Source organism: Pseudorca crassidens, chromosome 13 (assembly GCF_039906515.1).
Source record: "Pseudorca crassidens isolate mPseCra1 chromosome 13, mPseCra1.hap1, whole genome shotgun sequence".
In the NCBI taxonomy this organism is placed as follows: domain Eukaryota; kingdom Metazoa; phylum Chordata; class Mammalia; order Artiodactyla; family Delphinidae; genus Pseudorca; species Pseudorca crassidens.
In genome coordinates, this window is record NC_090308.1 from 20293615 (window position 1) to 20313960 (window position 20346).

Below are 20346 nucleotides of genomic sequence, written 5' to 3' on the forward strand. Positions count from 1 at the left end.
TAGAGGATCTGGAACCTGCTGGGCCTTGAAGGATGGATGCCATTTAAAGAGACAGAGATTAGAATCCTGCTTTGACCCTAGTTAAATTGCTTTTACTGAATTGCATTTTAGACACTGAAAGACAGACACACATATAGGTTGTCGTACTGGTGATATTTTTTTGAGGCAGCTGCCCTCTAGGTTACTAGCTGGTCTTTTTTCGAAGAGCCCGCGGAATAAGTTATTCCAAGCTCCTTCTAGGCAGTGGAGTATTTTCTTATATACTTTAGTCATATATCCAAACCTACCACCTCTCTCATTCATTTGTTCCCTTCCAGAGCAAAAATTCTTTAAAATTTGCCTACAGCCTGTCTCTACTTTATCACCTCTCATCCACAGTTTTTATGTACTATCTCAAACATACACAAACGTATAGAGAACAATATAAGAAATGCTCATGTGTTTAACAGCTACATTTGTTAACACTCCCTTTCATGCTGATTAGGCACTGGTCCCCACCACACACCTGGAAAAGCTTTTGCCAGTGTTACCAATAACCTTCTCATTGACAAATCCACTTTTCTAGCATCATCTTTAGGATGGCCATGTAATTAACAAAAAAACCAACATTTTTGATAATCAACAGTACTAGAACAACACACATAAACCAGAACTGTTCCAAGCAAACCCGGAGGTCCGGTCACCTTATGTTCCTTAAGCTTTCAGTGGCATTCCCTACCTCTGACCAGTCCCCACCCTCCTGAAGCTCTCCTTTCCCTGCTTCAATAACACCATCTTGGCTTTCCTCCTAGTTCAACAGCATTTGCCAACATGCAAGTAATGAAGCTCCTCAAAATTAAGTCCAGGGCCCTTTTTTCTTCTATGTACTCTGCCTGCATGGTTCCATCCATTCCCATTGGATTTAAAGAACCATCTACATCCTGCAAACATTTACCTTTATATTTCTGGCCCCAAACTCCAAACTCCTATGTCCTACTTCCTTAACATCTCCACTTCAATGTCTCATAGGCATATCAAACATTGTCAGTATTTAAACCCTAGTTTTTCCCCCCAAAGCTCTTCAAGCTTCCCATTTCAGTAAATGCCTCCTCCATGCACTTGACCCCTCCAGCTAAAAATCAGGGAGCCAGCCTTGGTCTCTAGCTTTTACCGCCCACATTTAATACGTACGTATAAGCAATTCCTACCTTCAAAATTCATCTCAAATCCATCCAGGCCTTTCCATCTTCACAACAACCGTTTGTCCTCAGCATTGCAACAGCCTGCTACCAGTGTCTCTGCTTCCCCGCTGCTCCCCAGACTGCTACGTCCACCACCCACTTCTCACAGAGCAGCCAGAATGATGTTTGGAAAATGTAACCACATCATAAGACTTCCCTGCTTAAAATCTTTCACTGCTTTCTCAATGCTCTTAAGATACAATTTAAAATTCTTAACATAGTTTACAAAAATACTGTGACAGCAAGAAACAGAGTGAGTGTGTGAGTGTGTGTGTGTGTGTGTGTGTGTGTGTGTGTGTGTGTAGGGTTGGATTTCAATTAGGTTAATCAGGGAAGTCTTCTCTGAAAAAGTTCCATTGAAATTGAGGAAAGATGGGAAGCTTGCCATGCAAACAGTGGGTAGAGGAGCGTTTCACAGAGAGCAACCCACACGTACAAGAATCTTGGGGAAGGAGAGGAGGAAGTCCACCACGACTGGCGTGCAGTGGCCTGAGATGAGTTGGGGCGGTGGGCTGGGCCTTGTAAACCACAAGAGGAGATGAGGTGTTTAATTAGTATGAGGGCTGGAACAGGAAGAAAACACACACCAAAGATATTCTGGAGGAAGAATCCAAATGGACCTGGTAAACAACATGCAGGAGTTAAAAACAATGAATCAGTGAGTCCACGATGAAATGACGGATGATTAGGAGAGGGATGGTGCCAAAGACAAAGAAGGGAAAATGAGTTAAGTTCCGGACCTAAAACCCCAAAACTGGAAAGCCACAATAATCCTGGAGGTCATTTAGTATCAAACCTCGATATTCTAATGAGGAATTCTGAGAACTAGGAAAGTTAGTGACCAGCCAAAGGTCATTTAGACAGGCACTAGGATCTATGAGGTGGGAAGTGGAAGGAACACCTCTAAATGCAGGTGTTCAGAAGGTATTCATTCACATACAAGAGGAGACCTTCAACTGAGAGATTAAAGAGAAATTCAGGAATTATTTGCTGACCACCTAATGCTCTACAGCACATGTTTGTAGAAACAGCAAGAGAGGAAGTCGGGCTATTAGTGTTCTCAGGAAAGTAGAGGATGGCAAGATATGTCAAACAGTAGATGATTACAACTTGACCATGTTTCCTCTCTCCAATTAACTTAATTCAACCTCTAAGGCATTCATGAAAGCATTAATGAAAAGGTTAATATTATTACACCTGCTCTTTTCTTTTTTTAATAAATGTATTTATTTATTTATTTTTGGCTGTGTTGGGTCTTCGTTGCTGCACGCGGGCCTTCTTTAGTTGTGGTGCGCAGGCTTCTCATTACGGTGGCCTCCCTTGGTGGAGAGCACAGGCCCCAGGCGCACAGGCTTCAGTAGTTGTGGCATGCGGGCTCAGTAGTTGTGGCTCGTGGGCTCCAAAGTGCAGGCTCAGTAGTGGTGGCACACAGGGCTTAGGTGCTCTGCAGCATGTGGGATCTTCCCGGACCAGGGCTCGAACCCGCATCCCCTGCATTGGCTGGCAGATTCCCACCCGCTGTGCCACCAGGCAAGTCCCAATACACTTGCTCTTAATCAAACAGCAAATGGCTTCTGCAATTCTTATCATGTCACCCCGAGCCCTAAACAGAAGTGATTATTTTATCTACACACCATGAATGGCAAATGAAATCTCCCTTCTTTTTAAAAGAGAATAGCCTTCACTATAAGAAGTAGCATATTCCATCTTTCTAACAAAAGGAACCCCGATCCAATGAAGAAATGATTCTAAAACCAAAAGGCAAACTCCGAAGATTATTTGAGCCCTGAAAAGGATGCGTCATTAATGCAGTATAACAACTATACTACTAGAGACAAATGCTTCTCAGCAAACATTCAATGATAAAACATTAGGGCTTTTCCTCAATATCACTTGATCCTCAAAACTACTAAAAAGAGCCCTTGGTTCACAATCTGGCCCCATCTCTTGCCTTCTTTTCCTCTAAGCTTTTTTCTTTTTCTGTAAATCATAGTTTGTTGAAATGGAGAAAATAAAAGAAGTGGTACCTACTACCCAAAGAAAACCTGAAATAATAATTCCTTTGAACCTTGGAGAAGAAAAAAAAAAAATGCTATGCCAATTCAAGACCATTATCATTATCACTAACATTTGAAAAAAAATCTTGTTGAATAAAAATGAATGATAATACCTAAACAAAATGAGAAGGAAAAATTATAATATCTGCTGCTTGCTGAGTGCTTATTAACATCATTTTAGATACTTCAAACTTATTAACTTTATAAAGTGGGTGGTTTTACCCAGATTTTGCAGTAAAACTGAGGATGAGAGGGTAAGTAACCAACCCAAAACAAGAAGTAACAGGGATGAAATTTAAGCTTCAAAGCCCATGCTTTCCGCCTCTCTAAAATGTATTTCTTATCACTTTGAAATCCATGTGTATCTTTTGATTGTTTTGTTGATAAATGTTAGACCAAATACCTTTTAAGGTCTCATCCCACTGTTAAGATTCTCTCATTTTATGAATTATGAGAACTGGTTAGACTAAAACAGAATAAGGTAAAATATGGATTGATTCAAGGCAGAATTATTCAGGAAGAAAATTTCATGACTTTATATCTCCTGAAAAAAAAGGATCCTCATTTATATCCTGATGAATAAAACCACTGTCAGCCCTTAAGTGAAAAACTCACCAAGTAACATATTATCAATTATTCCTCCTAGGGCTTCCCTGGTGGCGCAGTGGTTGAGAGTCCGCCTACCGATGCAGGGGACACGGGTTCGTGCCCCGGTCCGGGAAGATCCCACATGCCGCCGAGTGGCTGGGCCCATAAGCCATAGCCACTGAGCCTGCGCGTCCGGAGCCTGTGCTCCGCAACGGGAGAGGCCACAACAGTGAGAGGCCCGCGTACCACAAAAAAAAAAAAAAAAAAAAAAAAAAAAAAATTATTCCTCCTAAAAGAAAGGGAAAAGCTTACATTTTGATGGCCCTTGTGAGAATATAATGGTACAAATCCATTTTTTAATGGCAAAAAAAGAAAAAAACTTAGTACTTTGAACAGAACTAAGCTGACATGAGAAAAACCACCTTCAGTACAGGACAAGAGTGATAAAAGATGACCAGATGATAGAAGAACATAGGTCCTTAAGCATGTTATGCAGAAGCATGATCACAATCCTAGACTCTATAACTCTAGCCTTGCTGTATGAAATAATATATTTTCCTTCTTAAAAAGTAAAATCAGTAAAGTTATGGTTCTCCATTACATGCATGTGATGTGTAACAGCATGCCAACCGATAAACTGAACTTCTGATGCTGAGAAACCAAGACATTCTCAGTCAACAAAAAAAAATGCTCTGAAAGTGTTTTTATCTAGTGCCTAAGAGAAAACAAATATGGCAAGTCAAACACATTAATAAAAATTTACCTGTACCTGTATGTTAATTTCTCCTTCTTCACATTCTTTCTTATATTTCCTTGGAAGTGTCTCTACTTCACGGATGGCATCTATAGTGACTTGCTGAGGTAGCACCTCAAACAAAGATGTTAAATACATAATTATGGATTTCTTGTCAGGAAGCTGAACAGCAACATCTAAAAGTAGAAGAAAATAAGAACTAGCTTAAATTAGATGTCCAAAGTATGTGAATTGCTCAATATCGGATATAAAATAACTGTCTTAGTACCCATAAACAATGCTAGTATATTATCTTTGCAATACCACAGCTCAGTAAATTTCTATTTCATATAATATATGAGCCAAAGGTAAAGATGATTACCTACTTTTTTTTGTTCCATATCCCATTTCTTAAAAATCTTCCCTAAAAGCTTCCCCCATAAGGCTCAAAGATAAGCTATCATCTAAGATAACATCATAGATTTCATTCATAGTATGAAAATAAGTCTAGAATTCAATCCTGCAACATTTGTAACTGAAGTTTTCACATCATATACAAGCTCATACAAAAACACATTTTAATGAAATAAATAAAATACTAAATTGTTTATCTAATAATTCTGTTTTCCTAAAACTTTAAATCTTACGCTCGTATTGATTAACTATTCTACAGTGATGTAATTAAATTTCCTCCTGAAGGATCCTAGAAACTGTTAAGCACAGAAGTATCATGTCTGTAATAAAATGGCTTGTACCACATTTCAAAAGGAAAAACACCTCCTCAATTTTCACAATTCTTTCAAAAAAGTGGGGGGGTGGGGGGAAGCACTGCTTTTCAATTATTCAAAACTGTAAAGAAAAATCAAGGTTGTAATTAAACACTGAACAATACCTTCAGGATCTAACAGCTTCTCAATTCCTAAGTAAGTTTGAGCCTTGCTGAAGGCATGTTCAAGTCTCTCAATTGGGGACATTTTGACAACTCTATCCCAGCTGAAGAGATCGGGTCTGAAATCAGGATGCAAATAAAATTCAGTGAAGATGAAATATGTGGAAACAAAGCTGTTATTGTTATAATCGAATACATTTCAGTTTTAGATTTTTTTAATTTGTGAATATAAATTTAAAAGTTTATCTTTTATATCCCAAAGTCTTGTCAAATATATAATATTTTAAGGTAATCTATAAATATGAAAACAGCAGGTAAGACATTCTAAGGTTTTTGTATTGGTTAAACATGCCTGTTAAAATTCTGGAGTAGCCACTGAAAGACTAGAAATGGTATATTTCCCAAATAGTGAAAGGAAAAAAAGGGAAGAAGAACCTACCAGTATAAAACAAGAAAGAAAAGAAGATACAGAAAAAAGTAAGAAAAATGAAAAGCTCAAAACAAGCGGTAAGAATGAACTTAAATACATCAATTATCGCAATAATGTTAATGGACTAAATTCTCCAATTAAAGACCAACTTTAGCAGAATAGAAAATCCAGCTCTAATCTCTTCACAGGACACTCCTAAAGAAAAGACCCTGAGAGAATTTCCGTCCACCCCTCTCCATATAGCTACTGTCTAGTATTTCATTTCTATCTTGATTTTCATTTAATCCCACAAACTGGACATTATTGTTGCTCTGACTTACTCAAAAGTTGATCATTTTCTCTGCGCTCTATCTGCTCTTGCATCTTGGACCCACCTACACTTCTGGGATTTGCCTCTCTCGTCCCCACCCGCCCAGTTCCCTCTCTGACTCCACCTCTTATTATTCCCCTTATTCACACCACTGCACCCAGTGGCCTCCCACATGCCAGGTACCTCCTCCCCTCTTGCCTGACATATTTTTCTTCAGCAATATTTACCATTTCTATATGCTACACAACTAACATTTTCATTTTTAAAAAACTGTCTGCCTCCCTCTATATGAACATTAATTCCAAGAAGGAGGACTGGGAATTTTGCTTGTTTTGTTCTCTGCTCTACATCCTGTGTTCAGCACATAGAAGGCACGCCACACACACTTGTTAAATCAATTAAGTAACAGATGGAAAAATGTTTAAGCTAAAATTCAAGTTTTCGGGCTTCCCTGGTGGCACAGTGGTTGAGAGTCCGCCTGCCGATGCAGGGGATACGGGTTCGTGCCCCGGTCCGGGAAGATACCACATGCCGCAGAGCGGCTAGGCCCGTGAGCCATGGCCACTGAGCCTGCGCGTCCAGAGCCTGTGCTCTGCAACAGGAGAGGCCGCAGCAGTGAGAGGCCCGCGTACCGCAAAAAAAAAAAAAAATTCAAGTTTTATGATAGTGTCTCTTAACTGACTAGAAACAGTGGGCAACCTGCTTAAACTGATAAAGGAGAAGTAGAAGAAGATGGGGTGTGTGGGGGGTTTTTTTAACCAGATAAAAGGTATATGAAAAAAAAAGCTAAAGCAAATAGCAGTCTTATGGTAAAACATTAAAACCACTCCCTTTTTTACCAAGAACAAAACATTCTGCTCACTACCACCAATGCAAACTGATATTGTATTGAAGGACAAGGCACAAATGAAGGGGAAAGGGGAGAGGAGAGGAGGGAAAGGGAGGGGAGGGGAGGGAAGGGGAGGAAAAAAACTATTATAATTCATGGTCATCTATCAAAAAAAAAAAAAAACTTTCAGTAACAAATTTCGATAAGAATTTAACAAGTTTCCAGATATAAGATGTAGAAAAGTCAACTGCATTTTCATATATCAGCAAAGAACATATAGGAAATAAAACTTGAGACAATAAATAATTTACAAGAAGAATAAAACACATAACAAATTTTGCCTTTCACATTTAAACCTTTGATGCATCTGGAGTTTATTCAGGGTATGGTGAGGCAGGGATCCAATTCACTCATTTCCATTTGTTCCAACCATCTATTAATCTGCAACATCGGCTCAGTTGTAGATCAGGATGGAGCTATTTCTGAGCTCTTTATCCCATAGGTTGAACTATATGAAACTGCCATTTATATCAAAAACAGTCAAATATTGGCAATTTCATATGCTTCAGCCTATTATTATATTAGTGTTTTCTTTATAGTACTATATAGTCTCAATTAATATAGCTTCATAATTAGTTTTGGTTTCTGTTTATGAAGTACTTCAGCCTGTCTCTTCTTCAGAAGAGTAGTGGCTCTTTTTGGTCCTTTGGTATTTTATTATATAATTAGAATCTGTTCAGAAGTTTCATAAAAAGAATCATTGATCTATTTTTAATTGGGAGTTTTATAGAGTTTTCCTATAAAACTAAAGTAGGAGGCTGAAAACTGTCACAATTCTTTGTGTACATTACTGGTTAGTGCTGAATGAGTTAGTTCACATTGAACTATGTGAATTATTTTACATTTTTTAACTTACAAATATGTAGAAGAAACCATGGACACTGCACTGTGGCATTTAAGTCCTATGGAAACAAAGATGTGATGGGTAGTTTTTTTTCCATGATATTTCTATTCTTTATGTTTTCTTAGAGCATGTACAGAGGAGAGAGGCGATAGTGGGAAGGGCCTTTAGGGAGTAATAAGTAAGGGAGGGACAGAGAGGAGGTACAAATCTGTACAAATCTGCACATCCAAGAAGAGTCACATCTCACTTATGTCGGTGGAGCACGGCATTGAAGGCAAGCCCATCTGTCCAGCTGGTGGTGAAGTTGAGGACGTTGACCTGGCTGTACGGCCTGGTGGACTGGCGCACCCAGCTCAGCAGGATCTTCTCACTGTTGGTCTGCTGCAGGTCTGACATGATATCCTTCATGACATCTTTCACCTGTTCAAAAGAAACCATGGCTGCCAATAACCTCAAGTAGTCATTGGAATCCAGTCCTTGAATAAGGAATATTATATTCATGAACCATTGGATCAGGCCACTGGTATTCATTTTATTTCAAAACTTTCCTTTAAACGCTGGAAGGATAAACACATTTTAACAGTAATGATTTCAATTTAGAGGTGATTTTAACCTCACCTTTATATATTATGGCATTTTCTATATCTTAGCAATACTTATATTACACTTGGCTACAGTGAACATTACTTTCATAGCCACAAAAAGTAATATTTTAAAACTATACTTTAAACATCTTTTAATAGGAAGAAAATGCAATTTTTATTTTCTACACAAATGTGGAAGAAGGTAAGAACTTTTGGCTGACTATAAAATCCAAGAATGAAGTGCATTTCCTGATGGCAATAACAATTATAATCTAGAACTAATATTTTATATTATTATTCTAAATCAGTACATATATTTTAAGGAAGTGTTCAAAGAATGATGTGGACATATCAAAAAAAAACCCCACAAGAGCCAACTTAAGGGGGCTTGAGAAATAATTAACAATAGTGAAAGATCAGAACCTATTAAATAAGTAAAAATCCATAAAATAAGTAAAAATCCACACAGATATATAAATGAGTGGATAGATAGATAGATAGATAGATAGATAGATAGATAGATAGATAGATAGATAGAATAGATAGATAGATACAGAGAAACAAGAGACAAGGAAAAGCTCTTCCTCATAAGTGGAAAGACAATTAACAAATGTAGAAGAAATGATGAAATTAGAAAATCACTTTGCCACGCATTATATTAATAACTGATCAGGTAAGAACTAAGAATGGATCTTAAAATTAACAGATAAAAGTTTAATAAGTAGCTGAATATTTATACAGTCTCAAAGTATATCTCCACAAGATACTTTTTAATAACAAAGGGCAGTCACATTACAGTGGGGACACCTGCAGGTTCCACCTCACCCAAATGATGAGAGTTAATACTGCCAGAAAAAAACTAATGGACAGCATATGCTTCCTGATGTGGTGTATTAAGAAAAACTCAATATTGGGACTTCCCTGGTGGCACAGTGGTTAAGATTCCGCACTCCCAATGCAGGGGGCCCGGGTTCCATCCCTGGCCAGGGAACTAAATCCCACCTGCATGACACACTAAGAGTTTGCATGCCACAACGGAGGAGCCCTTGAGCCGTAACTAAGGAGCACACCTGCTGCAACCAAGACCCAGAGCAACCAAATAAATATGTTTTTAAAAAAAGAAAAACTCAACATCATTTTTCTGACATTCCTCCCAAAAATGAATAACCTGAATCCAATCATGAGAAAATATTAGCCAAATCCACATGGAAGAACATTCTACAAAATAACTATTCAGTACTCTTCAAAAATGACAATATCATGAAATACAAAGACAGACTCAGAAATTATGCCAGATTAAAAGATGACTAAAAAAACAGGACAAATGAATGTAATAAATGATCTTGTATTTTCTTTTTCTGTAAAGGATATTATTGGGGCAATTGACAAAATCTCCATAAGAGCTATAGATTACATAACTGTGTTGTTTCAATATTATTTTCCTGATTTTAATAATTACATGCTAATTGCTAGTACATGATATAATAATTACCATATGTATAATAATTAATACTAGCATTGTAAATCTTAATATTATGTATTAGACATTTTGTATTATATTAACATAATAATAATATTGTAGTTATGTAAGAGAACTCCTTGTTTTTAGAAAAATGATTTGTTTTTACAAAATACTCACAGATCTATTTAGTCAAAGAGAACAGAGGGGGAGAGAAAACACAGAAATACAGACAGCTGTTAACATTTGGAGAATCTGAGGGAAAGGTATCCAGGAATTCTTCGGGATATTTTTACGATTTTTTTATAAGTATGATATTTTTTAAATCTAATGTTTTAAAAACATACTTTTTTTTTCTATGCCAGGAAAATAGAGCAGTTTGTCAGGCTCTTTCACTCCAAATTATTATAAGTTGAATTGTGTCCCCTCCCCAAATTCATAGGTTGAAGTGCTAACCCCCAGCACCTCATAATATGAATATATTTAGAAATAGGGTTCTTAAAGAAGTAGTTTAGGTAAAATGAGATCATATGGGTTGGCCCTAATCCAATATGACTGGTGTCTTGGAATAAGCAAAGGAGATTAGGACACAAACACACACACACACACACACACACACACACACACACACAAGACCACGTGAGGACACAGGAAGAAGGCAGCCATCTACAAACAAAGGAGAAGAAACCAACCTTGCTGACACCTCGATCTCAGATTTCCAGCCTCCAAAATTGTTAGCAAATAAATTTCTATTGTTGAAGCCACTCAGTTTGTGGTACTCTGTGGCAGCTCTAAGAAACTAACACACAAATGATACATTTCTAATTCCTATTAAGAAGTGATTGAAAATTTTCCCACCTGCCAGTGCAAAATGATGCTCCAAAGTAATCCTAAAGTCAGTTTGTGATTTCCATCTACAATGTCCGTTCCTCCTATATTCACTAAATCCACCTAGTAAAAGGAAAAAAATAACTTTTAAGACAATTTTTCTATGGAAACCCAGGTTTTTGTTTTAGCTCGTTTGGACAGCAATATAAGTAAATGACAAGAAAAATTTCACTTTAGAGAATCAGGTGAACCTAAATCTCAAAAATATATTACTTATACAATAGATCAATAAAGTAATCACAAAAAGCACAACTACTGCTTCACTCATAGAACAGCTTCCATACGTCTCGTAAGAAAAATATTTCTAAAAATCAGTTGATGCCAATGTCCAGAGCAGGTGGTTGGTTTCAAAATAAATCATCCCGATGGCATCAAAGGACCCCCCAACGTCATATTACAAACTTACATTGTTCTGATGTAAAACCTGCAGCACTCTGTTAACATTATTTAAAGCGTGTAACCTTGTGGAGCCACGTTCCTTCGGCTGGAAAACAGAACACAAAATCGAATGAGACAGAGAGTCCCTCCATGTTGCTGTCAAACACTGACATTGAGATGCACGTGGAACAGCAGCTCAGCACACAAGAGCCCCTCTGTACCAGGAGCTCTGGCTGGGTTGATTCTCAAGCCACCATGAAGGCTGGTGTTGACAGAATGCAAATTCTCCCACTAACAGCACCTTAAGATAGTAGTTCCTTAGCTTGCCTGAACACTGGAATCTCCTAGGGAGCTTCCAAGAATACCAGTGCCTGTGTTCAACAAGGTCTGTGACTTAATGAGTCTGGAGTATAGTCTGGGTTTGGAATTTATAAAAGATTTCCCTGGTGATTCTAAGACGCAAACAAGTTTGGGAACCAATGCTCCACCAGGGACAAAGCTTCTTCTATCTTAGTTGGGCAGAATGAAGAAAGATTTAGAAGATATGTCCCCTCCACCCTGCACTAGTGTAGACAGAGCAGAGAGGATTCAGAGGTGCTATCCCAGGTTCCAGGTAGGATTACAAGGGCCCACTGGGAAGACTGGAATTGCCACCCAGGGAAAGGTGATCTGGGAGGCTTCTTTCTGCCTCATTGGCCAGGGAATCTTATCTGACAAAGGGATCAATCTCTCCAGTAGGTGCCTACCCACCATCTGGAAGGCAAAAGGTAGACTGTAACACGGCACACTTCGGCAAGAAAGAAATTCATCTTCAGGAGTGCATCTCTCTATACCTTTTATAGTCATTCTACCTCTTGTGTTAAAGGTTGTACCCATAAAATACATCGTCTTCATTGGCAGAGTTATTTCTGTGTGAGTATTGGGTACCTCACACATAAAGCAATAGAGTTGGATTTGATGACGGAACAAACATGAAGATAATACTGAAAATCTGAATAAAAATAAATGCCATCAGTTTTCGTAACTTTTTTTTTTACTATTTGTTAAATAACATTTAAATGTATTTGTCTCTACTTTCTACTCTTCAAAACATTATGCCCTCTTTACATATCCGCTCTTCTTTGTAATTCTCTACTGTCTGAGAGCAATAAACACATAAAGTATTTTTCTGATAAAAATAGAGCCCTCAATAAAGCCTAAATATCATTCAATCAAAAAATTCATTTAAACCCCTTTTTAACGTTCCTATTTCAGCCTTCACATTGTAAGGACCCCCAAGAGGGTCTTCAAGTATCAGTAATGATGAGAGATATGCCGTTAGCCTGGTTCTTGAACATGGCATCCCTCACCAGTGAGGTTCCTGTGAGGCCTTCTAGAAGATCCAGTAGCTTCCTTCCATCTTTGAGGTCTGTGAACATATCACTGATGGGTGGTTTTCCACTCTATAGAAGAAAAAGTACAATTTCAGCAGCAGAAATTTCATACGTAAGTGGAAAATAAATGAATAGTTTCATTTCTTCCAGCTAAAAGTCTGGGTGATCAGCAGACTATACAAGTTTGCCTTGTATGGAAAGAAGTACAAAGAACTTTGAAATCTATAACAAATGTTTTGAGCTGAAATAGATAAATTGCATTATTTCTTAGAAAGGGAGCAAATAAAACTGTGATTAATGTCAATATGCCTTGTATGTACAGTTGACCCTTGAACAACATGGGTTTGAATTGTGCAGGTCCACTTACAGATGGATTTTTTTTCAGTAGTAAACACTAGGGTATTACATGATCCATGGTTGGTTGAAACCGCTGAGGTGGAACTGGGATAGGAGGGAGCTGACTAAATTATTCATAGATTTTCAGTTCTACAGAGTCAGCACCCCTAATCCCCCGTGTTGTTCGAGGGTCTATTGTATTCCTGAGAGAGAAGATGTGTTAAAAATATACATGAGCATACAGCACCTGGAGGCCAAAGAGGCCTCCAGAGGCCAAAGAAAAGTGTGCAGATTCTTATTCCAGCTCTGCACTTTACATTCACAGGATAAGCATGGCTTTTGGTATTTCCATTATGGAAGCAGGTCACGTCATCATCAATTTCAGCTCTCAGGCACTAGGTCTGTATTTCTAGGTCCCAATTTCTGAATGATTAGGACACTTTTGGCTGTGTGTCTAAATCCAGTATCCATGCTGTATTTTGAATGACAAAACCTATAGAATTTCTAAACTCTTGCTTCTGACTAATAAACAGCATCAACTTCCCCTGATAAACATATTCTAGCATCCATGCCAGAAAATCCTACCCCATTCACAGGTAGACCTTGCCTGTCTGTGTGTGATATCATGGTTGTATGCAAAGGACAATTACTGCACAGAAAATCAGGACGCCTCAGTTTTAATCTGTCTGACCGTTAACTAACTGGTGAACCTAAATCAGCTACTTACTACTGTTTACCTTTTTCTAAATCACAGGTATTGTAAAGATCAAATAAAGAATATTATGTGAAAATGTCCAGATAGCTATAAAGCACAGTGTAATAAATGTTGTACGATTATGTTGAATCAGATTATTCCCTTCTAGTATGAAATGCCCAGAAATTAACAGTTTTACTTCCTGTCAATAATAAAGATATTTTATAACCAATAATTATTGTATATTCTTTATTCTTCACTTTAAAGCATATATATAAAGTCACACGAAACCAAATTTTACTCTGAGCTTGAAATGGGTGAGAGGGAGGAAGGAAGCCATCCTAAAGTTTCCTAAAACTTGGCATTTTCCCTTTTTTCCTCTCTTCCTGATTTCTTACATTTTTAATTATGTGTAATGTATAGTAAACTAGTGATTTCTATCATGTGGCTTTTCCATAGTTCATATACTCTAAATGAGAGGAAGTATGGTAAAGTCTTCACCTTAGAATCAGTAAAGAATAAACTATGACTTATTTATATCTGAAACAAAGCTGCTTTTCTATTTCCAGCTGCCACTATGTGAGCAGTGACGATGTCAGAGATACATGGATTATCTCCATCGATCACAATGATAAACAGATTTGAGTGATGCAGGAGACCAGATCCACAGGCAATACTTCAAGAGGCAGAGCAGGCAAGTTTTTTGCACATTAAAGATTTCCTACCTGCTCTCAGTAAAAGCAAAGGGCAGAAGTAGCCCTGGTCATCTGCTACCTCTTACCTTCCTCCTCTCAAAACCCACCCAAGTACACTTCAGCAAACTAGCCACCAAATACCCAGATTCCCTTTCAGTAAGACGTGAACAACTCTGATCTCAGAGCAAAGAGACAACAACATAGGTAAAGTTCATGGGAGAAACAAATAGGGATATCTAGGCACAGAAAGGACCTTAGGAATTACTGATGACAAGGGCAGCTAAATAATGTCTGGGCAGCATTTAACCCTTCTCAAATCCACTACAGTATCCGTTTTCCAAAAAAGAAACAAAGTAACACAAATCAGCATAGACTAAAATAAAGTAAATATAAATATTAGTCCATCTTACAAATAGTTATGAACGCCCACTGATGACCTCATTGTAGACAAGCCTCCTACCAGCCGTGTAACTTTAGAAAAGTGGCCTTTCTACATCTATTGGCTCATCTGTTAAACACTAAGATGACAGATGTTCAGTAAATGGCTGATATTATCATTCAGTACATTATCATATCATTACAGTAGTAATGTTTCCTACTGTCATAAAAGTGCCATAAAATTTCAACAGTAGATGAAAGAATGGGTAAAACAAATAAGCACTTCATCTTAGGCAGGAACGTAAAAGCAGATTCTGAACCTGAGTACATGTAAGCGTCACTTCATAGAGAAAGTTCTTCCAAGTCCCGAATTCACTAATATGATGACCTGGAGGGATATATCCCATTCGAAACTAATGAACATGATGATACAAGAGCACACCTGTGCTTTAGGCATGCCCTGTGAGACCAACATAACTCAACAGTAAACCCAATGGATTCTTCCCTAGGCTCCACTGCTGCTCAGTGGTAAAGTGGGAGGCGTTCATTTAAGAGGCAGCATTAATTTTTCCACATGAGACACTCTTTTCCTCTCTCTTGTCCGGGTCATTCATTTGTTTATTGAGGAACAAATCTTGAGAAAGACTCCTTGTGAAGCATTCTCTTGAAACAAAGGTAACTGAGACACAGTTCTGTCCTTCTAGAAGTCAATCACTTATACTAGGGAAACCAATGCCTTTATATTCTTTAAAAAAAAAAAAAAAAAAAAGACAGTAACAGCAATGCAATTTCTTTATTCTTTTTCCAAATTTCAGATAAATATTGATGGCGATCAGTAAGAAATAAGTTTTGTGCTGTGTGCCTATTCTCCTAACACTCCGCCACCCCACCCCCAGTGATGGCATGGTTGGCGTGTACTCCCATCTGGTACCTTCAGAAGAGCCACGTACACCTGCAGGAGGGAATATACAGCCCATGGATCTCTTCACTGGACAATGAAGGAAGGTACCAGGGCTCTTACAAATCCAAAACTGTGGTTCAAAACTTACATATAAAACACACACCCACACTCGCCACACACATAGCCAATCACTACAAAATACTACCTATTCCTGACAAATGCAATTTAGGAACGTCCCATAGGCAGATGGAAAGAACCAAACTATACCAAAGAGCCCGTTCCACCTACCACCTAGGAGAGTAACACCTATAAGTATGGTGATTCAGTGCTTTGTGCCTTACAACGGAGGTCAGAAAATGTCTTTCGTAAAGTTCCAGATAGTACTTAGTTTAGGCTTTGCTGGCCAGGTGGTCTCTATCGAAACTTCTCAACCCTATTGTCAAGATGTGAAAGCAGCCCAGACAATGTATAAACGGATGAGCCGACGGGAATGGTGACTGTGTTCCAACAAAACATGATTTGTAGACGTGGAAATCTGAATTTCATATAATGTCCACATGTCATGAAATATTCTTCTTTTTTTGACTTTTTGCAACCACCTAAAAATGTGAAAACCATTCTTAGCTCGTGGGCCATACAAAAACAGACAACGGAAACATGAAATGTCCCTAGACATAATAATAGCATGACTTGCTATGTATCAGATATGCTCTAAGAGATTTAGATGCATTCTTTGTTTCTTTATGATAGAACTTTAAGGTAAGAAAACTGAGACACAGAGGTGACATGACGAGCGAGAGGCAGAACTAGGATGTGATACCACAAGATCTGACTCCAAATCCAGGTTCTCAAAGTCCACACTAAACTGCTACTAAAATTATGAGGTCACAGCGTCATGACATATAGGGAAGGAAACAGTTAATCAGTGGTGTGGCAGAGGAGGTATATTTAATGACTTCCCAAAGAGGGCAGCAAGATATATACCACATTTAAATGAACTCAGAATGAAGTTTTTTTCCAAGCTTATGGCTTTAAAGCATCTCTGGTACTTCTGAATCACAGGCTCTAAACATAGGATCCACCCTGGGAAACAGCTGGGAAATGTCAGAAGTCATCGTTTAATAAAAATAAGACCTGATTCAGCCTGACGGTTAAAGTCTTATTTAGATTTTTGATTCTTTGTGAAGACTTATTTGCAGAAACTTCTCTGACAGACAGAATACAGTTTAATAATTCAACTGGACAAATATTTGGTGAATACCTCCTTTGTGCCTGGCCCTGCAGAAACACCAAGTTCAGGTCACCCTCCCCATTTACAAGCAAGGGTTTCCACAGTTTTCCAATAAACACAAAATAGTACAAATGAATAATCTTGAACTTGGAAGACAGATAAGCCTTGCGTCGCATTTAACCTTAAAAAAAAATTTCAAAGGCCACATGATAGGAATCCAAACGACAGATGTCACAGGTGACTCGCTTTGGCTGCCTCCTCTCATCCCCTGGTCCCCTGTACTTCTTTGAACTCTCTTAACACCAGTTCTAACACCATTTTGACTCCAACAGGGACCAGCGTTAATACAGCTGAGACACTGAAGCTCCTGAATCGAAAATGTCAGAGGACAGAAGCAAACTGTCATCACAATGCAGGAGGGATAAGCCGGGGTCTGAGGGAAGGCAAGGGCTGCAGATACAGTCATGGATACGTGATGGTTCAGTTGAATGCGGCCAACCTGATGGGTCCATCAGACCTGGTGAATCAGCCAGCCCTAAAGGCTGAAAGAGCCAGTGCTCAGTTTCAGCCAGCAGTGGCCATTTGAGAATCCCAGCCCACTGTTGGTAGGACTTCTGGTTTCTCAAAAGAGCTGGAAATCTGAATTTATGTGTATAATCTCCTGATATTTGTAATGTCCTAAAACACTGTGCCGGATCAACAAATCTTGTCTACAGGCATACTGGATCCTAGGATGACTGGTAATCTCTCTCATAGGGCGTAACTACATACAGGGAAATACAAGATCAGTCAACAGTGAGTCCTCTGAGGAACTGAGAAACTCTGTGGAAAGGACGGACACACACCACCACCACCACCACCACCACCCCCCCACAGACTAGGGAATACGATTGATTGCAAAATACCAGCAGAGTCATTATACTTGCGCAGTCCGAAAAAACAAAGGAGTCACACCAGATTCTTCTCCTTTCACTCATTCCTCATGTCTAATCCATACCAACCCTGTCATTTCTACCTCCGAAAACACATTCCGAAGGTGACCACTACTCCTTAGTGGCCCCACTCTCATGCACATCTCCAATACCAGGCCAACCAACCTCTTTACTTCTGCATAAGAGTCAGAATAACTCTAATTTCAAGGTGCAGATCACATCGTGTCATGTCTCTGCTTTAACCTAATGGACTCCCATCACGGGGAAATACAATTCAAACTCCAAATAAGAGATCCCATGTGATCTGCTCTCCGCCCTCTCTCTAATCTAATAATCTAATACTGAATTATTCTCCCCTTTCTTCAATACTCGCAAATCATAATTATTTCCATCGTAGGTCAAGTTTTTCAGCAGCAGTAGTAGTAGTAATGGAAAAAAAAAGTCCATGAAAGATTGAATAAGAAAGCAAAATTTAGGAAGTGCAGTTCGCAGTCCTTAAAAGGGTGAAATGTTAATGCTTTGTAGGGACAACAAACAAACCAGAAGTAGAAGTGGGGCTTGGATTCTGGGTTCAGAAGACGGCCTCCTTTATGTGGTGTGCCCTGCTGACACTAACCAAGTGAGGGAGGACAAGCGCAGTCTGTGCCTTCGTGGCACTCAGAATCTAAACAGAGTAAACAAAATCTGTACCAACAAGCATGGGGAGCAGAGCAAAAGGGATTTATGAGCTACCTTGATTCTGCCAAATTTGCACCAAATAAGAAATATAGTACAGAGTCTATCCTGTGATTTACCTAATCCCATTATAAATAATGAAGTTATTAACTGTGTATAATATGGAGAAGAGTGAAAAGATAACAGTTTTTAGATGCTTTCACCACTACCATGTCTGATGATGGTACCTTACAAATAATAAATTTGAGCCCTTTCACACTGTTTGATTACTCTGTCATTTATTTATACTCTTCCTATTTTCAAAACAGGATTTGAGGCAGTCTATTCAATTCAGTTAATATCCCCACTGTTTACAGCATGTGTGGGTATGTATGTGTCTGTGTGTGTGTCTAATTCTGTATCATACACATGGATTTATATGGCATACATATATATATATATATACACATACATAGTGTTTATACCATAATGTTTTTGCATTCTTCTCAAGTCAATCTGACACCCCAATCAATTTTAAAATGATGCTCCAGCATGTGATAACATATTGTAAGTTTTATAGTCTCTCTTTTTTTTTGATTGATTTTTTTTTGCAAGGAGTTGGTTATTTTAAAAACTCAAAAAGAAGTGAATGATTTAATTTAATATTTCTTTTAATATTTTAAAAACCAGAATCTTTAATTTATGAATCCCAAATCTCAGCACTAATAAAAATGTAGCTCTTGTAATTTTTCATTTTCTTAAAAACCAATAATGTATCAGTGAGCACTAGGTACAATGTCATTTCGGTTATGTTTATGTGTAAATGGATTTCTTTTAAGTATTTTACAACAGAAATGTACTTTTTCTCTTGATGATGGAATTACAAGTGGTTTTAAAAAATCTCTTTGGGGCTTCCCTGGTGGCGCAGTGGTCGAGAGTCCGCCTGCTGATGGACGGGACATGGGTTCGTGCCCCGGTCCGGGAAGATCCCACATGCCGCGGAGCGGCTGGGCCTGTGAGCCATGGCCGCTGAGCCTGGGCGTCCAGAGCCTGTGCTCCGCAACAGGAGAGGCCACAACAGTGAGAGGCCCGCGTACCACAAAAAAAAAAAAAAAAAAAAAAGTCTCTTTGGATTTCTTCTATTATCTAATTTTTGTAATGTGTATTACTGTATAAAATAAATATAGATTGTTTAAAAAGTGGTATCTCTAGTTAAAATTAAGCAAACTGATGAAATTAGGTTCATCACAGTTACGACACATATAGCTTAATGGATGAAATGAAGAATGCATAATCTTCAATGTCTACTTTATGATTCAGCCCCATGGTGAAAGAGTGAAAGCAGCATTGCTGTCGACTGAAAAGCAAAATGAGTGCAATAAAATGCCCAAGGAGGTCGTTAAGCACCTTGACAAACGAAAACCAGCAAAATGTGCCACAGTCGCTTAAAGAATTCGTTAAGTGCATGGCTCTCAGCCGTTCTCTTTATGAATTCATGGTGCTCAGCACAAGTTCTTAAGAACCGAACAAGATTCCGCTTAGAAGCTTGTTTGGAAAGAGGGGGGAAAAGAAGAAAAGGGAGAGAGAGACTGGAGAAACAGATGGCTCAGGTAATCCTACTCGTGTCATAGTAACTACACAGCAGGGATTTATGCAGTGCTTACAATGGAATCAAAGCAATGAAGGTGCATTTACCTTAGAAATTACAAAAAACTATAAGACACAAGCTAAATCAAATATCTTTCAGAGAATCAAAAGTCAAACAGCATGTAACAGAATTTTTACCTTGATTTTGGTAAGCAAAGTAACCGAGATAGTGCTGAGAAAACTGGGATGATAAGGAACCACGTGTGGGCTCCCACGCCTGGCGGCCAGGGGCAGGG

The 20346-nt window shown here is 38.5% G+C and overlaps 1 protein-coding gene across 9 annotated transcripts in view; it reads right to left on the reverse strand.

Annotated features, from left to right (window-relative positions):
* The window catches only part of UTRN (utrophin), a 492142-nt gene that overhangs the window by 373203 nt on the left and 98593 nt on the right, over positions 1-20346 (reverse strand). For 8 of the 9 annotated variants that reach the window (XM_067701864.1, XM_067701861.1, XM_067701856.1 and 5 more), the window contains 6 exons: positions 12619-12711; positions 11298-11375; positions 10862-10954; positions 8208-8380; positions 5491-5606; positions 4629-4795 (listed from right to left, as the gene is read on the reverse strand). In XM_067701864.1, the coding sequence (XP_067557965.1) occupies positions 4629-4795; positions 5491-5606; positions 8208-8380; positions 10862-10954; positions 11298-11375; positions 12619-12711 (720 nt within the window). The remainder of the gene's footprint in view (positions 1-4628; positions 4796-5490; positions 5607-8207; positions 8381-10861; positions 10955-11297; positions 11376-12618; positions 12712-20346) is intronic. The other variant, XM_067701862.1, reaches the window with a different exon arrangement.